This window comes from Micrasema longulum, unplaced genomic scaffold, assembly GCF_059751315.1.
Source record: "Micrasema longulum isolate JH-2025_06_02 unplaced genomic scaffold, ASM5975131v1 h1tg002099l, whole genome shotgun sequence".
NCBI classification, from domain to species: Eukaryota; Metazoa; Arthropoda; class Insecta; order Trichoptera; family Brachycentridae; genus Micrasema; species Micrasema longulum.
Genome location: NW_028279266.1, coordinates 138724 through 161450, shown reverse-complemented (window position 1 = coordinate 161450; position 22727 = coordinate 138724). Strand labels below are relative to the sequence as shown.

The following is a 22727-nucleotide window of genomic DNA, read 5'->3' as shown; positions in this document are numbered from 1 at the left end:
TACTAGTCCTTCATAAACTTCAATATTGTAAAGTATGATAGCAAGTAAGTTTTTTTTTTTCAATATTTTTGTTGCTTGATTATAATGTTGGTATTTTATTAATTTTTGTAAATATATTGTATTGAAAAAATAGCAAGTTTTTTATATTACGATTCCCTGGCCGTACAAATTTATCCTGATGCCAAGTAACTCTTATATCCTTCTAAATTATAATGCATTTGACATAACTAATTACCGTCGGTACATATTTTGACGATTTAGAATAGTTCCGTCCATTTCGAAGTAATTAACTCCAAAAAATGGCTGCTTCTTAACGAACTTCAATATATTATAATTATGATGAAAATTCTTTTTTTCCAATAGTTTGTCGTTTGTTTATAATGATGGTATTTCATTCATTCTTGTAAATATATCTCTGATGGTATTTGCTGATGGTTCTTTTTTTTTAATGTGGAGAAATTAATTAGAATAACGCATAGTTGTTTTCGAATTATAAATAATATATTTCGAAAAAAAAATAGTCAAAAACACTCCTACATCTATGGTCATCGATCAAATGGATAACTAATAAAAAATCTTCCACGGCCGTACTGACTTGGGATGACTGATGTAGATTGGGTGGAAAATGCTTTCAGAAATCGATGTATCCGAAGAACTTCATAGAATCTGAACTTGCTTCGAAAGTGTAGAAATCAATAGATTCTGTTGAAATTGATTGAATTGAATTGAATTGGATAAAAAAAAATCAGATGTTATTAAATATAATTGAAATTTTCCGAATATTTATTTTCAATTCTTCCCCATAACGCCTGAGTAGAAAGAGTAATATCATTGATATCGTCCCAGTGTACCGATGAAAGAAATCGTATGCGATTAGGGAATGTCAAATCAATTTTACAGCATTAGGTTAATTTTAATATTTTACAGATACATGAAAGGGAAAAGAACTGCTTAAAAATTTAAAATTATTAAAAAAGTATGATCAGCCAGTACTTCTTCCAAAGCAACACCACATTAAATGTAAGAAAAATATTTATGTTGTGTTTTCTAAAATGATAAGTTACGACATCACCCCATCCCAAAACGTCTTACACAGACCCTAGCCAAATATGGCAACCCTAGGTATGACTCATGTTATCGTTCGGATTATTAAATATAAAGTTTGAACGCCCGCTGGCCCGCTGTCTGTTGTCACCACTAGGCATAGCAAGCAGACGTTCATCAACTTACTAACGATTTTAACAATAATATTGAACTCTTCAATATTCAAAATCTAATTTGTCAAAATTTCTCGAAGACAAACTTCTTTATAACTTATTATACTGGTAAGTATTTTATTTTGTAAAAGTTTTATTTCATTTCATTTTATCATTTTAACCTAAATTTTAAAAGTTTTATCTCAAAGCTAGTTTTCAAGGATTTAAAATTTATTCTAATTGTATTTCAAATAGTATAATTTTCGCTCAAACTTTCTAGACATTTTCAACGTATTTTCGTTTTTTTTTGTATTTGAACAAATATTTTATTGTGTATAAAATTAATATGTAACATATTGCATTTTATACCAGTTGGCGTTCGCTTATACATCGCAACCACCCGTCAAATGTCTAAATCTAAATGCGCCAAACTGAGAAAAACGACTTTAAAGATTTTAACGATAGCAATTTTTAAATACAGATCAATATGAAACAATTTGCTTAATTTAATGACTGTAATTTAAATTCAATTTTAACAGTCGTTTATTAAAAATAAATCTTCAATTTTTAATTTTGACACTTAATAAATATGTTATGACTGCCACATTTTGTATGACGACAGTCTTGACAATTATAAAATATCATAGATAGGTAAATATCATGTTGAAGTGCCATTACAGTCATTTCAGGTAACATTGGACCACTTCAACAAGTTTTTCTAATATTTTTTTTGTTGGATTGAGCCAGCTGCAAATTTATGAATTATTTGGTGTTCTGAATGCTAACTAAATTTGACCACAAAATTTATGAAATTACATGAAAATAACTTAAATAATGTTTTTATGGGTGGTCCAATGTAATATTGATATTTGGGTAACTTTGGACTTAAGTATTTTCGATGAACGAATTTCTTGATTTTAGACTAAAAAATCTCTCCGAGTAACATTGAACTATATTTTTTTGATATAAAATACTCTTCTGATCCAAAGCATTATTAAAAAAACATGAATTTGTGTCCATTACCCCAAACATACTTACTCTTGGGATCGAGGGGTGGTACCAAACAAATTTTTAAAAATATTTTGATAAAGCTTTTTTTATTCTTTTAGAAAGTAATCAGTCGTTTATAAGTCAGGTTTTTGTCCAATGTTATATTGAATTCCAATGTTACCCGGAATGACTGTATGTCCTCCGCGTGCGATTATAATAAAAGTTTTAGCTGTAGCAGTTTGTCACTGTGTACTACATTCTAAATCCTATTAAATGTCATACTTAATTCAAAACGTTTAAAAATTTGTATTTTTTAAAACTTTTTTACGATTTTTTCAAAATTAATTTACCTTATTATTAATATTTAAAGCATTAACTTTGTGGTCAAACATTTTACTAAATGTTTTTTAATATTTGTGTATAACCACTTACCGACTTTTCTATGTCTACCGGTTTCGAGAAGTACCCATGTGCTTATTAAAATGCATGTCGTGTTGGTTTTATATTTTTATGCAACAACTATGGTGAAGGTGTATAGTGGGTTTTGCATATTGGTTTGCATGTTGGTTTAATTGGTGTCCTGACTAAGAGACGGGTACGTCTCGAAACCGGTAGACATAGAAAAGTCGGTAAGTGGTTATATACAAATATTTAATAACATTTAGTAATTTACCTTAGTTTTTAGTCAATATAATATATCATCCTTTTATTTTTGATTATAAACTTAATGGCCAAGTTCTTTCGATTGTCACCTCTATAAGAGATCTTGGAGTGATCCTAGATAATAAACTAACTTTTCTGGAACACTTTGATAATATAGTAAACAGATCCTTAAAAATTTTAGGCTTTATTAATAGAACTACGTCTGATTTCCAAAGTATGCTTACACTTAAAACACTTTATTGCTCTTTAGTTCGCCCTATTCTTGAATATGCATCTGTAATCTGGTCCCCTCATTATGCTGTTCATATCAAGCGCCTTGAATCAGTTCAACATCGTTTTATAAGAAAAATTGCATGGAAGATGGGATTGGAAAGAGGAGACTATTCATATTCTGATATGGAGAGGTTTTTAAGCATATCAAGTCTTGAAAAACGCAGATGCATTGCAGATATAATCTGCATGTATAAAATTATGAACTGTCTCATTGATGCCCCTGAAATTTTGCAAAAGATTCTTTTTAACGTTCCCACCCGTAGACTAAGAAATAATGAAATGCTTTTCCTCGGTCACTACAGGACCAATTATGGTGCACAGTCGCCTTTGCCCAGAATGATCAGGCGGGTGAACGATCATCAAGATCTTGATTATTATGGTGTAAGGATGTCTTTCTTTACAAATCAGCTAAAGAATCTGTATAGTTAGCCTATGCTTTTTACTTAATCTAAAAAATCTATCATCTGTCTTTGCTGCTTATTTCTGTTCCTTATATTTTTTTATTCCTTTGTAAAAATTTCTTTTAATTGTAATGTTTATAATGGACTTTGTCCGTAAATAAATAAATAAATAAATAAATAAATAAATAAATAAATAAATAAATATAAATATAAAAGTTATTCAGGATATAAAAACTGCATAAGTATATGGGCGCAGCTGTGTATTTAAATTATTTAATGTCCTACCGGTAAGACAGCTCAGCGACTTAAAATTCTATTTTGTTATATGTTGCACGCAAATGTTTATTAAATATGTCGAAATAACTTCGTCATAAACCTCATGCATGGTGTTTAAATACATACCATATCAATATAACAACAAAGCGAACATATTAGGCATCTCTTGATAATAATAATATTGACAATTGTGGAATCTTAATTAATAGTGTATTTAAATCAATTAATGTTATAAGGTTAGATTTGAAACTTATTCATTGAAAATAAATCATTCGAAAAACGCTCGCACACAAAATATAATACTCTTCGTCTGTAAACCACCTTATGGAGTCAAATCATGAGTTTGATAAAACATACTTATGTTAAATTTCTACGCACATGTAGCGAATGTACAAAAGCTTTTCTCAACCACTTCGAAATACGTCAGGGGTGAAGCATTTTAATCAACCCTCGTACTAAAGGGTGAAATAAAATCGTTAACAAAAATTGGAACAAACTCTGAACATTTTATTTTTAATATTTAAAGCATTAACTTCGTGTTCAAAAATTTAAATAAATGTATTTAAATCTCTATTTGGATAACTTATCTACGTCTTCTAGTTTCGAGACGTAGTCGTTTTTTTGCGACGTTAGTACTGGCTTATAACTGGCAACTACTTTAGTGGAGGTGTTAGTTAGATTGCATGTTTTGTAAAAGGTGTACTGATGAATAGACGGGTACGTCTCAAAACCGGTACAAATATTCATCAGAATATTTTAATTATTTTAACAAAAAACAATATTTTAATGACTTTTTACTACTTAGATATATATTGTACTGTAGTGAAATCGAAAAACGGAATAATATAATTGAGGTAATCATATTGATATATGCTAGAGTGTAAAAATATTTAATTTAGCATCACACTTTGAATATGTAACGGATGTCCCGAAATTCATGCAAGAAGTAACATTGATAGAAACACAGGTTTTAAATTTTAAAAAATCCTCACCTTAGTCATTAATGCTCTAAGGGTGTATGCTGTGGCTCTATCCCGCTGAAAACGGGGTATGTTATTGAAATTATCATATTGCTGTAGCCCCGGTATAAAAAAGGTCATCCGTCATCAAAATCACTGTTTCACGATTTAAAAAGAACTGTCTGAATTATACGTCGTCCAGAAATGGCGCATCAGGCAGCGGTCTTCGGGCTATTAAGTAACTTTTTTGATGGACTTTACAATTTTTTTCGCGCAAGTAGTACATACTCAATAATCTCTCGGCCTTTCCTCTTTCCTATTCATTCCTTTTTCCCATCGAATAATAGTATTGATTTAAGGTAATTTAGATACAAATACGATTACTTTTCTTTCAATATTTTTAGTTTTTTTAATTTTCTGTCGAATATGTTTTGTAACTTGAGATTTTTAAATAAAACTCTTATTTTATTAGATGGTTGGAAGAAATTGCCATTTGGTAATAAGCCCGCCAATGTACAGTTCGCATTGTGTACCAAAGGGTAAATTAAGAATATTCTATTATATAAATAAAAGACGAGTGATACTTTAATCCACAAATTTGGAATATCCAGTGACCGGTTTCAAGCGAAGGCGATAAAATGTCCTCAAATGCGGTGTGCGGCATGTAGCGAACAAGTTGTTTATTGACGTAATGAGGAAATGCGTCTCCTCATTAAATAAACTATAAATCTTGCTCAAACGTGTCGAGGAAAAAATCCTTTCAAAATCACTCTGGCATGGTTTTTGCTTCGTATGTGCTGATTTTCTTACAACTGCTGGATGATTTTTAGCTTGTAGGGATGAAATAATTTTTCCTCAAAATTGTTTGTACCAAAGTATTTTTAATGCCAGTAGATACGGTTAGATTTGCTTGGATTTCTCAAAATTTATCTCTCACGTAGTTTACGTTTTCTAGACTCAAAACGGAAGTTGATGATCGGAGTTGAGGTCCATTTCCAGCTGATCTTGTTCTTTAAAACTTCTGCTCCCAAGTCCGTATCAACTGGCTCGACGACCATCACTTAATCTTCAAACAGATTACAAAATCGTTGCTTTAAACTTTTAAACTTTTAAGTTAAAACTCAATGGTTGTATTCTTGTTCGCGAAATACGCTTTAACCGCGAAAGAATGACGGGCTCCTGTCAATTGACTCACGTTTAATAAAAAAATTCGCTACACTCCCGGGTCGAATGATACGGCTGTAAAGTTGCCCGCGCGGCAGACACACTGCATTATGTCTATCAGATATTAATTTTCTTTTTTAATTACAGGTTTTCAAAATTAATTTCAAAAATGGCGTGGAATTATTTTGTGCTGATATCATTAATGATGCTTAATTTTACAACTGGTAAGTAAGACAAGTAATGTGCCCCGATGAGGACACATTACGAGTATTTTTCATTTTGATATTTCATCAAACACGAAACCAAAAAAATAAAAATATCACATTTGTAAATGCCTACTGTTTAAATTTTTACTAATCTTATGATTACTCTTTTTTATTTCATAATGGTCCATTTGATGCGATCGTAAAAACCTACACGCTACCATATAATTACATATGGTGTATTGATTTTTTTATATTCATTTATTAGTAGGCAAACGCATTAATTAGTACCCGCACGTGGCTGACTAATCTCCTCACAATTTCTTTTTTAAAGGTTTTCTTGCATCCACTATAGAAATAAAAAATAGTAAATATCGATCCACTCTAATTTATCCGTGTTAAATGAGCCAATGGGTTAGTTTACCTACATTCATAATATCGCTAGCTCAAAGCAACAGTGAGATATCTCTGAAGAACCTATTCTCAGATAATCGAACTTTGAGGTGTGCGAAGGGTCTGACGGAATTAAATTATTTGAAATAGTTCATGAATACTATATTTTAAGCATAGGTTTACTATTTAACTTCAATATTTTCAAATAATAAAATATTGAAGTTTGATATTTGAGTTATTAACATATCTGCATGTGTATTTTTTTAAATTTCGGGTTTACCAAACTCATGCTTTAGGCTAGCGATATCTGCTACTTATAGAATAGCCGAAAAATAAATTGAACCGTTGACATAATACAAGTCCATAATTCACGTATGATTGTAAAGTTTTATTATATTAATTTATAGGGTCTGGTAGTGGTCCCTCGGTTATTGTTGTGGACTCACGAATCAGGGGTCCAAAGTTGAAACCCCACTCTACTCTAATATGATTTCCATGTTCTAATACGTAATCTTTATATCTCGTTAAAAATGGCCTAGAAATAAAAAAAAAAGTTTTTTCAATCAATCGTTATATTTTAGAGGAGTAACATATATTTTTTTTTTTCATATTATTTTACATTATCTTTTAATAAATATTGTTATTTTAAGGAAAAAATTTTTTTAATAAGAGTCTTTTTTATTTTTATCATTAGCTAGCTGAGCAATTACTGCTTTATTTTTATTATAAATAGTTTTCTAGTTTAGTTACATTTATATTTTAGAACCCAAGATTTTATAATAATAACTATTAAATTCAATGTAATGTTTCTTTTTTTCTGTTTCTTTCCCTTTTGAATACTTTTTCGTATTTTTTTTCTTTTGTTTTCATTGAATTGTTTAGTTTTAATTTTTCTTTCAAATCATACAAATCATATTATGTGTTAACATCTCACATTATAATTTATTAACTTCTATGTTAATTTTTGTCACACAATTTTGTAAAGGGTTTTTTGAACAATCAATTAATAAATAAGAACGCTAATATTAATGTACGTATTTTTTTTAAATATATTTTTATAAGTAAAATAAGTACTTGAACAACGGTCTGATATCATTATTGTTATTATTATTACTGTGGATAATTTATATGGCGCCATTTTTGTGAAAACCATCTCAAGGGTGATGTGCAATTAATGTCTAACACGTCTTGCAGCTATAGAGCGCATAGACAATATGAAACCTAACCCCCAATTACAATTTTTCCAATTGAATTTTTACGTTTCTTCCTCCTTTTTTTAAAATCGTTTACAAATAAAAACTGGATCCATAAATGGCTTCAATATCCTGCAGCTACATAGTGAATAGTGAATAGACGGTTGAAATTCCAAACCCTATTTAGAGTGGGATTCGAACCATGGACCTTTGATCTGTGAGTCCCAGACACTAGCCACAGGACCACAACCCGATTTGTGTTTCTCTTTTTTCTTATCAAAAAAGAGTCGTTAATTGATGCGTATATTATGGTTATTTGCACATATTTCCCGTTTTAAGATTACCATGTTCATGTTTTTTTTAAACTAATTCAATTTATGAGTAGTTTAACTACAAAATATATACAGGTAAACAGCCCACCAATCATTGTGCCTAATCAATTTGATAAATAGTCCTTAAGTGAAAATTGTTTTTATCTGGAAATCCAATAATGCGGGTTGTATTTTAATATGCGATACACATAATATATAAAACATTCAGACTTTGAAGCAGATTCCTGTGAAAATCGAGAATGTGATTGAAATTAAAAGAAAAGGAATTGAACGGAATCAAATATTCCAACAATCTTGTTAAATGATTTCAAAGAGTAGAAAAAGCCGTACCAATTACCTTTGCCAATATTGTTCTGGGTTTTGTACTAACATTTCGTTGCGTTAAAACATTAATGTTTATTAACATATTTCAACAGAGATGAAGAACATTTTAGAGAAGGCGATATAGAAGCCTAGACATCTACAGGGCTTATGACCTGTCATTGGCTAGTTTAAGTGGCCACTTAACACACTGTGTTACATTCCCCATTCTGCCCATATTTCAACATTTAAATCCCTTTAATTTTTTTCATATGTATATGTTTGTGAAGTTAAAGAGCTGAAACCTTTATTTATGCAGGTGAGATTCATCTTATTGAATTATTTCACCAACATACTAGGCAACGCCTGAAAATCTTATTTTATCAATTTCTAATCTTCTTTATGGACTAGGTGGATTTATCAACAATATTTCGAGTTTGTCCAAACTTTTGTAAACAAGGGCTGGATTCAACTCTCTTGAAAATGTTACAACAGAGATGAAGAACATTTTATAAAAGGTTATATAGAAGTCTAGGCATCTACTGGTTTAAGTGGCCACTTAACACACTGTGTACCAGCCAATGACAGGTCATAAGTCTTGTACATGCCTAGACTTTCATATTACCTTCTATAAAATATTCTTCGTCTCTGTTGTAATATGCTAGTATTAACAGCTCCACAGGGAGTTGAATCCAGTCCTTGTCAACAAAAATTTAGACAAACTCAAAAAATTGAATTTTTGTTTAAATTGGCCTTATGGATTTGAAGTAAACTATTGTTTTTAAATAACGATTTTGTATCAAGAACCTGAATTTCACAATTGGACAATGGAAAAAATAGACGGTTTTATAATACAACTCTGCTTTTTGACTTGTAAAATATTTTATTTCAAAGCACCCCATATTTTTTTATTTTTCTTCTCACTTTTTTTATTACTGTTTTTTTTTAATAACCTAAAAAATAACAATAATGACGGTAATATTATTATTTTGTGGAACATCAGATAAATTTTCTACAAAGGTTTAAAATATGCAAATTTGCAAGTACCCGAAAACGAGAAGTTGCGCACCCAACGGGACAAACGGCACGTATAACGTTTCCCGCCGCATTTATACGCAATGTTTATTAGAAGCGCTCTCGGCGGGCATAACGTCTGACGTCAAAATGACGACATGATGCTTAAAGCGTGCCGTTTTGTGTGTGTTCATTTTTAAACGCGAAAATTATAAATGAAAACTCGTTTTGTATGTATTGATAGTTATATAATTAGAATGGTTAAAATCTACTCTAAATATGTATTATATTTTTAACTCTTAAAAGACTGTTGTAAAAAAATCCTTTGCGCGCGGTGATGTAACATCGTGTTACCTCAAGCAAAAGACAGATAATTCTGAAGTTTAAACGTTTGAAAAAAAACAGAGACATACTGTCTAATAATTCCTTTTCCATAATTTATAAAAATAAAAACAACCGACTGAATCCCTTTAACACAAACACCGGCCATAAAACAGCGTCTCTGTATTTTTTGTTATGAGTTCTACCTTCGTGTTCTCACGTATATTGATTTTTTGCTGTATTAGCGACACATTCATAATTCGCAAAGCAAGGATAAATACTTTTGCTTTAAAATCCAGCCTATTAATCCAAATTTAAGTTTCAAAATCCGGTATAAAAATGTCCATTTGAAGATTATAAAAAATACTTTATCATTAAAATAAATAAGAGAGATATATCAAGTCTTGTATTGTATGTAGACTAGTGTGACATCACAGCCACACAAAGATGAACATTATTCCCGACTTTTGAAAATACCCTATTGGTATGCAGACATTTGAAAACATAATTACAATATTTGGAGATTATCCAAATGTTTGTAGACAAAAGACCTCTCTAGGGAGTCATTAAGATTAACAAATTACAACAGAGATGGAGAACATTTTAGAGAAGGGAATATGGAAGTCTAAGTATTGACAGGGCTTATGATCTGTCGTTGGCTGGTTAAAGTGACCACTTTACACACTGTGTAACATTCACCATTTTGCCTATGTTTAAACATTCATATTTCTTCAATTTTTCCATCTGTTGATTTTAGTGAAGTTAAAGAGCTGAATTATTTCACACAAAAAATCTATCTGGTTTCAGGGGCAGACAGATTTTTTTTCCGAAAAACCTTTTTTTTTTTTTAAACTTTTTATTGTTATCAAAGGGAGTAAATCCTTTATTACTCTGACTAGCATCCCTTTCACAAACCCCTTCCTCATCTACACAGCCGCTTCCCTTGTCCGTGGCTGGTGCGCTTCACTTCGTTTGTCTAATACGTTTTTCAACTATTTTTTTTTGTATGGGAGGAGAAGGAGTTTGTAGAAGGGTTGCTTGTCCCAAAAATAATCAACTCTATTTTTAAATTATTGAAAAAAGGAATTTTTATTTCAAAATGAGTTTTTGAAAAAAAATGTTAGAAATTTTTTTAAGGTTTATTATGATGAATGTTCCTCTGAAGTTTAGCGGTTTGGCCCTGAAACACCGTGTATATGACACATCAGCGTTGCTTGAAATGATGAAAAGAAAAAAAACTTAATTAGAAATACGTGGTTTCAAGACTGTTGTTTATTTAGTTTTAACGCTCTCCTTGAAATTCTGATTTATTTAATTTTAACTCTGTTTTCTCTGGTGTGCGATATTTTATATTGATTAATTTTAATTAATCTGTTCAATTTTTAACGGATCTATTTTGTTTTCAGCGTGCGTTTTCGATGAAGTGAAAACTGAGTCTCTTGTAAGCAGAAACATTAAGAAAAAATCTCTTATTATGAAGATGACAAAATCGGGTGCCTGGGACTCCGACATATGGAACAAAGTAAGTCAACAAATATACTGCCATTAGATTTGGCATTATTTAATTTATTTACAAATCAGCAGCAAATAAAATATAGTTCTTATTACTTATTTCATTTTTTTTTATTAGATAACTGAAATCGCTGGACCCTTTAACATATCTGATTTCTCGGATGACAACCGTAAGACCATAATAATTAATAAGCGCTTTATAAGTTTATTTAAAAAAAATTAAAGATTGCCTGTTTTATTTAATAATTTCTTCTTATACTAAAATAACTGAAAGCCACATTTTGTTATTATTTTTACATTTATAACACATTAAGATTACTATGACACTTACCTCAGACACGGAAGATCCTGGTTCGATTCCCAATATTTCATACCGTAGTGCACTCAAACTGGCTCTTTTGGCCTGATGTGGTATTAAAAAAAAAATAACGATAATCGACCCCTTGGTAGAATGGCTAAGACGCTTGCCTCACACACGGGAGGCTCCGAGTTCGATTCTCGTTGAGTACACACAATTTAATGTAATTTTTATTCATCTTGCGTGTTCTCTACCTACTGTAATTAACAACAATAATTGGTCCTTCTGGCCTGTAGTGCCAAAAAAAATTGGTAAAATTTATCACCATTTCCTTGAGAATTTGATGGTGCATATTTCACTGTCAAGTCTAATCACAGAGTATCTCGAGCATTATTTGTTACATTAAGGCTTCAGGTGCCAATCCAAAGATCATGAACTATTGCGGTGTAATACAACCTTTCTAAATCAATATTTCCTGACAGACTTGCCAGGTATCAAACCCAGCACCTCATACATTATATATAAGCAAACACGCTTACTTCTATACTACGAGATGGAGTCAAGTAAAATCTTGTTTAATTATGTTATTTATTTTTAGGCCTCAACGCCGGATCTACATGGGATCACAAAGGTAATTATATTTATTTTACATTTTATTTTGAACACTTATTTGTTTTAAAACTGTGCCCAAAATAATCCAAAGCAAATAAATACGCGGAGGCTCGTGATTTCAAAAATTGTAATAAAGAAGCAAGCAAGTTGCTGTGTATAAACTGTGAGATCACAAATGAAATTACACATTAATTTTAACCATCTAGTAAAAAGATAATCGAATCAGAAAAAAAAAAGATTTTTATCGTGTTTTATATAAGTGTTTTAGCTCATTGCGAAGAATTGGAAGTATTTTTTTATTACTATAAACCATGTATGCGGATGCTTAGTGAAACATGCGTAAATAAAATATAACAAATAATGAAGAAATGTTTCCGGAATACACGACGAAAGTAAAATTTCTTTTAAGATAATTTAAAATGAGGTTCTGTAAGAAACAAAACTCACCATGCGCGTTATACAAGTTAAAAATAAATTTACACCAGGAAGTTCCCAGAACCCAGTGGTGTGTCATTCTCAAATCAAGACCATAATTTTTTATTGGATTTCTTTGAAGATTAGTGCCATAAAACATGCATTAAAAGAGGTAAAAACAAATTTACAGCAAAGAAAAAATATGTGTGGATCATAAAAAAAAAAATAGAATAATAAAACATCTACATATGAAGTAAATTATAGACAATATTGTTTGATAGCGAAAGAAATTAAAAATATCTAAAAAATATTTAAGAAAACTAACCAATAATGAAATACAACAACCCTTGTGTAAACTTCATAAACAGAGAAATGACGCAAACAAAGTTGTTCAAATAATTTGCTCAAATAATTTAATCAAATGAAGAATGGGAAATTCTAAAAAAAATTAGGAAACATAATGTGTCTAAATTTGATGACTTGTAATATAGTAACTAAATATTTTTTTCTACTTATAGTTAGCTTTTTTTAAACTTTCTAAATAAATACATTACAAACTTGAAAAAAACCTGACACATTTGACATTTGTTTTAAAAAAATGTATTAAAGATTTTTCTGTGTATTTTTATTTATTTCAGATCAGGATAATTGGTACAAAACATATCCACAATGCGGGGGGTCGAACCAGTCCCCGGTTAATATTCCTAGGCTCCTGTCTGTTAATAGTGCCATCTCACCAATTCAATTTTTCAACTACGGGAATAACCACCCATTTATGAATATTGTCAACAATGGACATTCCGGTAAATATTTTTATTTTTTACAATTCCAAAATTATAAAAATGAGCAATCAAAATAAAAATATATATTAACCTGAAACATGACGAGTTTCTCTTCTCTACATACAACTTCTTGGTGGAACTGCGTTTTACAATAGAGACTGACAAGATTTCAAGACCCCGATAACAATGGGATGTCAACACAGTTATTTTCAATTTTCTGTCAAATAAAATCAAATTTTCTTTACGAAAACGTGTTAAAGAAGCGGAACGTAGTGAAAAAACGAAAATCTTTAAATTTTGTACAAGGTTGGTATGTTTGCGCAAAGGAAAGGAGCACGGGTGTGGACTTTCCTTTAATGTGATGATGATGGGCCATTCTTCAATACTGAATGATGAATTAATGATCCCTCCCTGAGAAATAATCAAATAGAGATGACGTTTTATAGAACGATCGTTTGAAATTATGCTCCGAAAAATGACAATTGTCGCGTGAATATTTCCATGCAAAACGCATATTGGAGTAAAATAGAATAACTGTATATTCCAGTTTACTATGAATTCAAAGCTGTATGTCGCGCTAATTAGGTTCCGGAACTAAGATTGAATAGAACACAAGACGGGTGATTAGTGCCACATCTAGTGTATATCGATGTGAACAGTTAAATTATTTTATTATTTTAATAAATCATTTGATTGAAAATAATCAAATGCATTAAATTACTAAATTACAGAGATGCCAGTTTTTCTCTTTATTAAATAACCGAAACGTCCATCTGGTATACCGGAAATGAACGATTCATTCGATTATTTAATTTATTAAATTACTAATCATTTAATAACTTTTATCTCTAATTTTGATAACAAGTTTCCACCACGGCGATCCCGAGAATTCTTATGTCATGTCAATTTTTTTATTTTATGCTCCAAATCCAAATCTTCTTATTTTATATCTTGATCTAAGGTAGGTACCATACGGATGGTCCGGGGAGATAGGATTGAAAGGTAATCGGCCAGGAAAAGTATCAATAAATGCCATCTTGTATAAAACCAAACGTTTTATTTGCACGAAGATTTGAAATAACACGTCAGTTTTCTATAATAAAACACCTTTATTTTTTTTTTTAATTTTTCATAACTTTTCATAGAAAATTCAATATGATTTTATACATAATTAAAGATAACTATCAATCTAACGAAGTAAACGGGGGGCTGGGCCCGTATTCCGTAAGGGAAGTTTAAATTTATCTTTAATTTTTTACACAAAATAAAATTAAGTTTTCTGAATGAAAAATATTATATATTTACAAAAAAAAATCTAAACATGTTCAATTACAGGATACTGACGAAGACACTTTGAATGTTCATACAAATAAACACATTTTTGGACATCAATATCGATGTTAGTTTATACCGCCTCGATATGTACCGATGAAGATTGCGTTCATAATCGCGAAGCAGAACTATAAAAAATTCAACATTGGGTGTTGCTAGTTTTTCCGTGCTTCCATTCTTCATAGTAAACTAACACACGTGGGCATGTAATAAGTTTAGTGTTCAAACCAAGAATATACAAATACAGAATCAAAAAATGCCATACATGAATAGGAAGTTAACTAACTATAGGCAAAATGGTTAATATTACTCTGTGATCATTTAACCTAGCAGATTTTTATAGTTTTGACCTGGTTTTTGTTTCTGGTTGTATAAAAAATACAGTTTTTTGTGCAGTATAGATCCAGAACCATGGATGAAAGTTTTCGATTCTATAGATACTCTTAATCAATAATCCTGAAAAAGAAAATCGAGTGGAGATAAATCTGACCCCTAGTATAGTAGTTAACGCGTTCGCATACCATGCTTGAGGTCCTAGGTTTGAATTCTAGAAAGATGGGCGTAAAATTTTGGTTTTAAAGATGGTTCACACTACGCTTATTATATTGTATTTCACACACAGATATACTTCATTCGCCCGGACACGGAAAAAATACTATAAAAATAAATTAGAACAACAGTTGTCAGCAAAAGTGGCGACTTAACTTTGTAGTAACGTCTAAGGAGTGATTTATATTGACACACGAAAAATAATTCGTATAAACACACATAATAAGATTGTTTTTGCGTTTTTATATCAATTTTCGGAAACAGAGTTTAATTTTTGCATGAAAAAACTGATTAAATCGATTTGATCAGTACATGATCAGTGATCAGTAATTTCCCATTACTAGTGACATTAGTTTGGCAGTTGTCATTTTAATCAAGCTATATTTTAAGGACCATAAATATTTCTCAAAAAATTAACACTTTTCATATTGAATATTTGAACTGACACTTTTCAGATGATATTTAATATTTGAATGGACTCTTTTTATGCTATATTAAATATTTGACCCAATACTTTTCTTTACAGTGGAGGTGTTTGGCCCATGGGGTGGCCTGTTGGCCGCGCAGCCTTACATGATGGGCGGTCCTCTCAATGGGACATACAAACTCGCTGGTATACACTTTCACTGGGGAGACAAGTTAAGACCCGGCTCCGAACACACCATTAGCCTCAACAGATACTCGTTTGAAATGCATTTTGTCCACTATAAAAACACTTACCAGTAAGTTCTTTACCGTTGTTGAAGTACCTACTATTATTGATGAACTGTTCTTTTGAATTTGAACTTACTTGAATTTTTTTTTCTAAATCACATACTGCAGTTGAATTTTGACTGTGTTTTCTTTTCAACATAAAAAATGGACACGGAAGTTACGTGTAGAATACAACATCGAATAAATGCTCGTCTTGGTATTGTTGGTAAACGTTCACCCTTTTTACAAAATTTTCGATTACATTTGGACATAATTGTGGGTGAATTTCATCAATAATTCGTCATATTTCCTCTGTAATTATCTGTGGGTAATATGCATACACTTTTTCTTTAAGAAATTTTAGTCGAAATTCGTTGCAAAGCGCTTCTGGGCTGGTATTCCGAACGCTCTCGTGGCCGTATTAATTCGTATATTTACATACAAAATACACGAGAAAAACTGTTTTTTCGTGCCACGGGAGTGGTTTAGGATAGCACCCCTGGAGACGTTTAATATTTTTTAACAACGATGACGAAAAGAAGTGGATGTTTCATAAAAATTTTATAAAAGGTATGTATTTAAAAAATTCTATACAGATCTACTTTTATACATCTAGTAAATGTTATCACTGTAACTCTCCAAAAAAAGAGACAAACTCTTGTGCTTCGAGAGTGACTTACACTGTTGTAGTTGTTTATTTATAAGAGTTTATGTAATTTTGAATATACGAGTGCATTAAAAAAAAAAAAACACAAGATATATGAAGAAAAAAACATAAAATGGTAATACATTCATACTAATTAAAATTAAATGCAGTTTTTACACGTGTTCAAAATTTTTTTTTAGATTTGCTTTTAATTTATTTATTGATGTTTAATGTTTTTAATTCACTGGGGAGATTATTATATTTTTTTACACCTTTGAAAACAAAACTATTTTGACCATGACTTGTGTGGAATTTAGAAATTTTAATATTATTTTGGTAATCCAAATTGTTAATGGATACCGAGGCGTCACTGATAATCGCTCGTATTAAGCCCTTAGACATTGCAATCACTGAACGATATAATATCTATTATTCCATGCAATTTGGATATAAGGATGACCTTCCTGAAGATATAAATATTCAGAGATGCATAAATTATAAAGATCAACGACACCCAGCTACTCCTATTAAAATAAATATAGTTATTGATGCAGACAACACCATAAATTTAAATGAAGTTAATGTCTTTATGAGCTGATTTATAGACTCTCGAACATATGGCTCAGAAGAGTTTTCCGTTATTTTGGTCACCTTGCAAAGAGTGAAGAAGATTGCCCGGAGAAGCTTTTCGTGGTTGGCAGCGTAGAGGGAAGAAGACGAAGAGATCTCCCATGCGCTGGTCTGACCAAATAAAAACTACAACAGGCTCTTTTTTGTGACAGCTTTTAAAAATGCGGGGTGCCGAGACAAGTGGAGGACTGCAGTTTCGAGGGTGGCCACGATCCTCAGTCATGAGGGACTGACTAGGAAGAAGAGTGTATTTCTTGATGGCAGTAAAATGGAAAGACGAGTTGGGACAGCAGGATTGGTCGCTTTTGAAAATAAAGTAGATACTGCTAAAAGACAAATAAAGTTGGCCAATGGGTTTTCCCTCTTGTGAACTAGGGGTTATATTCTTTTAAAGTCAATAGCCACGAAATGGACAAATTCTGTATTACAAGCTCTAAAACAATTCTACACAGTGCCAGCACATCCTGCATACATAAATAGAATGACCCAAAGTCTACATATCTAACTTTATTATTTATAAAATTTAAGATTTTATTAAAAACAATACCGAAAATGTAAAAAAACGGAATATTGTTTAACGTCCGTTAAGTTCAATTTACTATCAATGAAAGCGCAAATTTGTTAATTGTGAATGCATTATATGAATGCAAAAACTCATATAAAATTACTACTTGATTGTATGAAAAATCTAAATAATTATATACTAAATAACGGTAAAATATTGATTTTATTTAGCGAGAGCTGCAAAAAACAGTAAGAAAATTCAAAATGTTTATCAGCGCCGCGCCGCGAGGATAATTTTCAAATACATTTAAAAGCAACCACCGTTACCTGGGTCAAACGACAAAATTTTCAAAGAAGAGTGACTACCGATCTTTATTTCATTTAAAGGTAGGAAACAAGTTATTCCAGTACCAAAACTGGATAGTCAAACTTGCAAAGACCAAGCCATAGTCTTTTTGAACGCGCTACGTAGTTTAGATCTCAATGAAAGGTTATAAATAATGTATTATGACACCACAGCTCAAATACATCCCGCTTGAATGGAGCATGTGTGCTTTAAAAATAAAAGCTAGAAAGAAAGCATTCACTATTTACGCTTGTCACCATCACGTTTATGGACTGGTTCATGAAAGTTAGTTTGAAACCATAATTTCAATGTGTTATTAATGTAAGTTTTGTAATATTTTCTTTATATGCAGAAATACTGGTGAAGCCCTCGCATCAGGAGATCCCGAAGGCCTATCAGTAATTGGAGTGTTATTTGAGGTAATCCATATGTACCAATGTAATGTCTGTTAACTCTAAGATCGTTATTTAAGCTGAGTATTTTATTTCACATAATGTCCCTATCCGCACCAGGTCGTACATAGAATACTGCATTTGTACACCAAATGCACTATATCTTTATTAAATCTATCTCATTTTACATGAAGGAAAGATGATCAATCTAATGTTTTAGTTCCTAGTGCAGAAACAATGAAAGATTGCACTGTAAAATTACATTTCAAATCGGCAGGCGCCGTGGCGCAGTTGGTTAGACGGCTATCTGTGAAACTGGCGTCGCGGGTTCGATTCCCGCCAGTTGCGAGAAAAAAACCAAGAAAGATTTTTTTCTCAATTGGTCTGGGTGTTGTGGTGTATTTTTAATTACCTCCTTCCATATCCCCTCTATCCCACCTGCTGACAAGCCTCAAAATAGAGGCTTAGCGGGTTATTCCTTAAAAAAAAAAAAAAACAATATTTAATGCAGACCTTCCTGTAAATCAAATCCAGGACAACAAGTACGGTAGGCGAACACCCCAACCACTATACTATAGGGCAGACTTTTTCCACTCGGTTTCCTTTTTTGGGATTTTCAACTAAGTTGACATCCGAGTCTTGGATTCTGTTCGATTTCACGTACAAAACTGTATCGTGTATTCTCCATCTGCCCGAACACGGAGAAAACAGAGTTTGTTTTTTACGAATACATATCCTTTTAATTGGCCGTATTACTCAGGACCAGCATAGAAAAAATCTATCTTTCTAACTAAATAATATGCTAGTAGAAGTGTATCGAAGCCTCCAATTGCAAATAAAACGATGTATAATTTTGTTTTCATTCATTATTTTAGAATTCTTTGAAAAAAGCTTCTGATTCTGTAAATGGGATGATGAATACCCTAGTAAAAGCCCAGAAAGGTGAATTGATAAACCCTCCCTTCTTCCCGCTGGACCTTGCCGCATCTTCTCCAACTTACTATACATACTTAGGGTCACTCACAACTCCCACCTGTAATGAGGCTGTCAGGTGGATCGTTTTGGATAAAGTACTGCCTTTAACTAAAAACCACGTAAGTTTAAACATAAATAAGCTAAATAGTACAGATTTTTTCCGACTTAATTATAAAGAGCAACAGATTGAAAACTAAAAATGTTTTGTAATCCAGCTAATCCATTTTTGTTTTGAGATATCTTACTCAATATTTATGATTTCCTTAATTTTTTGTTTAATTATTTTTCTCATGATTCTTAAAACTAAAAAAATACTGGCGCAGTTAGATTTTGTTCTCTTATGCTGTGTGAATATTACTAGTAATTTGTTATTGTTCCACATATAAAAAAATAAACCATTGAGTGCTTATAGTATTCCATTGTTAACAGTGATGATAAATATTTTGTAAGACTCAACCCTTTGATGTTAGCTGATTGGGTACCAAGTTATAATTTTGTTGAGTCAGGCCTCTTGAACGGACATTCATTTGCCTATTTGAGTCCCCACAAAATAACATAAATAGAACAAAATGTATTAACTCATATTATAACATCTAAGACGTGACAAAAAATATTATTGATTTAACATTGGGAATCCATCACAACTTTATTATACGGTTTTACTTAATTGGACTAATCAAATGACCACGTAGGTATGCCCTGTTCTCTATTAATCAGCACTTTATCTTTCGTCCTATCCTTTTTATTTGTAAATAATTATATTTAAAATTATTTTTCTTCTTATCAGCCCGTTTTTCCAACCCTGGATATAGGTATTTTTCAAAGTTTTCCATGTCTGTCTGTTCTGGGTACTCTGTTTTCACCTCAGAGTAATAATGCGTAACCTAGAAAGGAGCCCAAACGTAGGAAAACCATTCTATGACTGTTGGGTACTAAATTTGCTACAGTTCGCAGCAAAACAATGGGCCGTACTCAGGTCTAGAATTGCCAAATGGATATTAATTTGCATTGTAAATACTTTTAAATATGTACCTGTGTATTTATTATTGCAGGGTTATTCCAATTTATTTTTCTATAATACGTTTATATTTTTTTTATAAAACTTAAAATACATGTTTATTTTTTTATTTATTTATTCGCAATATACTTATGTTACATTTATTGAGACATAAATTCCAACTCCAAGGAACCCAAGTCCTGTGTTGAGTTTGTTTGTTTGTCCGTCACATCTCCGAAACGGCGAGTTGTAGCAGCCTGAAATTCGGGCACGTCATTTTAGATTCGATTTCAAGGTTAACGTTGCTATTTTCGAGTAAAATTTTAATCGACCTCTACTCGATTAAAACTCAAACTTTATATGGATGCTTAGTGTGGCCCTGATATATTTCCCATACTCAACTGTCATTATCAACAGTAAACATACTTTAATTCACAAATTTATCCCCTAATTAAGAAAAAAATATATCTGAAGTAAATATGTTGATATAAGGAAAGTTTTTAAGCAACATAATACACGTGTCGGGACAATCAATGCCAAAAATCAATGTAAATCATGAAAAAATAGACTCCTTTAACACCTTTGACGCTTCTACTGCTGCAACCAAAAATACTGCAATTCACTATTGTCGATTTTTATTTATTATAACGTAAATATCCTAATTATTTACAAACAAAGCCAAGCACGGTTACAAAAGCATCCGATCAAACCGTTATGTTTATGTTGTTAAATAAAACAAAATGGCCACCAATTGGTTTCTAACCAAGAACCCAACATTGCTTGAGTTCTATGAAACATTGTGATTGGGCTTCTCTCTAGGTTACGCATATTTACCCATACCCACAAGTTTGACAATGTCATCAGTCCATTTTCTCCGTGGTCTCCTCACATTCCTTTTTCGTATTCACTCACTGTTATTTGTCTTCCTACACTTTCTGTGATATAGATCACCGTTGTTCGGCCTCTTTAGGAGACGCCCAATATTTGTCTTTCCATAGACCGCCGAATGCACTTAGTTTTGTGGAGACTTCTGGCAGTGAGTGACATAGTTTCATGATCGTTTGTTATCCTCAGCAGAGCACGAGAGTTATAGTCGGATTTAAAATTACTGAACTATAAATGCTGCTAAAAAAAAAAAGAAAAAGAAAACAACAGCCATTATAACAACAACAAAAAAATACTTACAAATAAACCAAAATTGTAGGCCGTTGAAAGACGAATATAACTTAATACAGTGCCAGAAAATAAGAAAAAAAGCGTACTTGTGTGAAGCCACTCCGTATTATTCCACTTGTAAAAAAATAAAATATTCAAATAAAAAAAACTAATCAAAGCTAACATGAACTTGATCACAATACCAGAGAAAATGTAAAAATCTAAATCCCATTTAGAAAAAAAGGCGAAATCACGAAATTCAATTTCATGTGAGGCATCAAAAAAATATAATGATATGAAAAAAACATTTACGAAGAAATAAAATCACAAAATTTAAACTAAAGATTAATAAATATGTGTTTAACATCTTTTAAAATTAACATATGTACATTGTTATTATTGAAGCAAACATCAGAATATGTTTATGTGTGACCTACTTCAAGATTCAAAATATTTTTTTAAAATATATATTTATATATATATATATATATATATATATGATAAAAATATATAATAATAAAATAGGACATATGAAATAAAAACGTTGTCGTTTACTCGGTCTTAAAAAACCTTTTCGCCAGCGCATCTATACGGAGTAAGCCCAGACCAGTCTTCCCTCCTTTCTTCTTTCAAACATTGATAAAATAAATATAAAATGAAAGTTTACTATGAAATTAAAATATTTAATAATATGACTTCAATTTGTTGTGATCTTTTTTCTTTCCAGGTGGATATTTTCAGAACATTCACACATAACGGAGAACCAATAGTCAATAACTTTAGAGATACGCAGTCTTTAAACAAGCGCAAAGTTAAGGACAGCAAACAATCAAAATTTTAAAACACCAAAATTTTGTGCTAAGGATTTCAAAAGGGCTAAATTTGCAACAATAATAAAGTCTTTCTTTCTGTCTCTTCCATAAATGCCATAAAATATATTTTCTTTCAAACAAAATAAACTTTTTTATTCTAATTGTTGTAATACCTACATTTGATTTTAATTGCTGTAAAAATATTTAAAAGTAAACTTAAAACAAAGTTGTGTAAATTCCAAAGGTTTAAAATTAAAAATATTTTACTATCATTTTTGTTGCATGAAGGTAAGGTGATCAGTCTTACGCTTCAGGTACCAGTCCAGGGACTATGAAATATTCCAGTGTGAAAACACCTTTTTGAATAAATATTTCATATCAACCACGTAGAGAGTCGAAC

General features: G+C 31.2%; 1 protein-coding gene across 1 annotated transcript; it reads left to right on the top strand.

Moving 5' to 3' along the window:
- The first annotated feature begins 1196 nt into the window (after positions 1-1196).
- On the top strand, positions 1197-22432 carry LOC148273039 (carbonic anhydrase 2-like). Its single transcript, XM_088239252.1, has 10 exons — positions 1197-1325; positions 6070-6146; positions 11085-11200; positions 11309-11360; positions 12087-12119; positions 13153-13317; positions 15704-15899; positions 18349-18415; positions 19264-19482; positions 22243-22432. The coding sequence occupies exons 2-10, from the start codon at positions 6092-6094 to the stop codon at positions 22354-22356; spliced, it is 1017 nt and encodes a 338-aa protein (XP_088095378.1). The 5' UTR covers positions 1197-1325; positions 6070-6091; the 3' UTR covers positions 22357-22432.
- Positions 22433-22727: the final 295 nt, after the last annotated feature.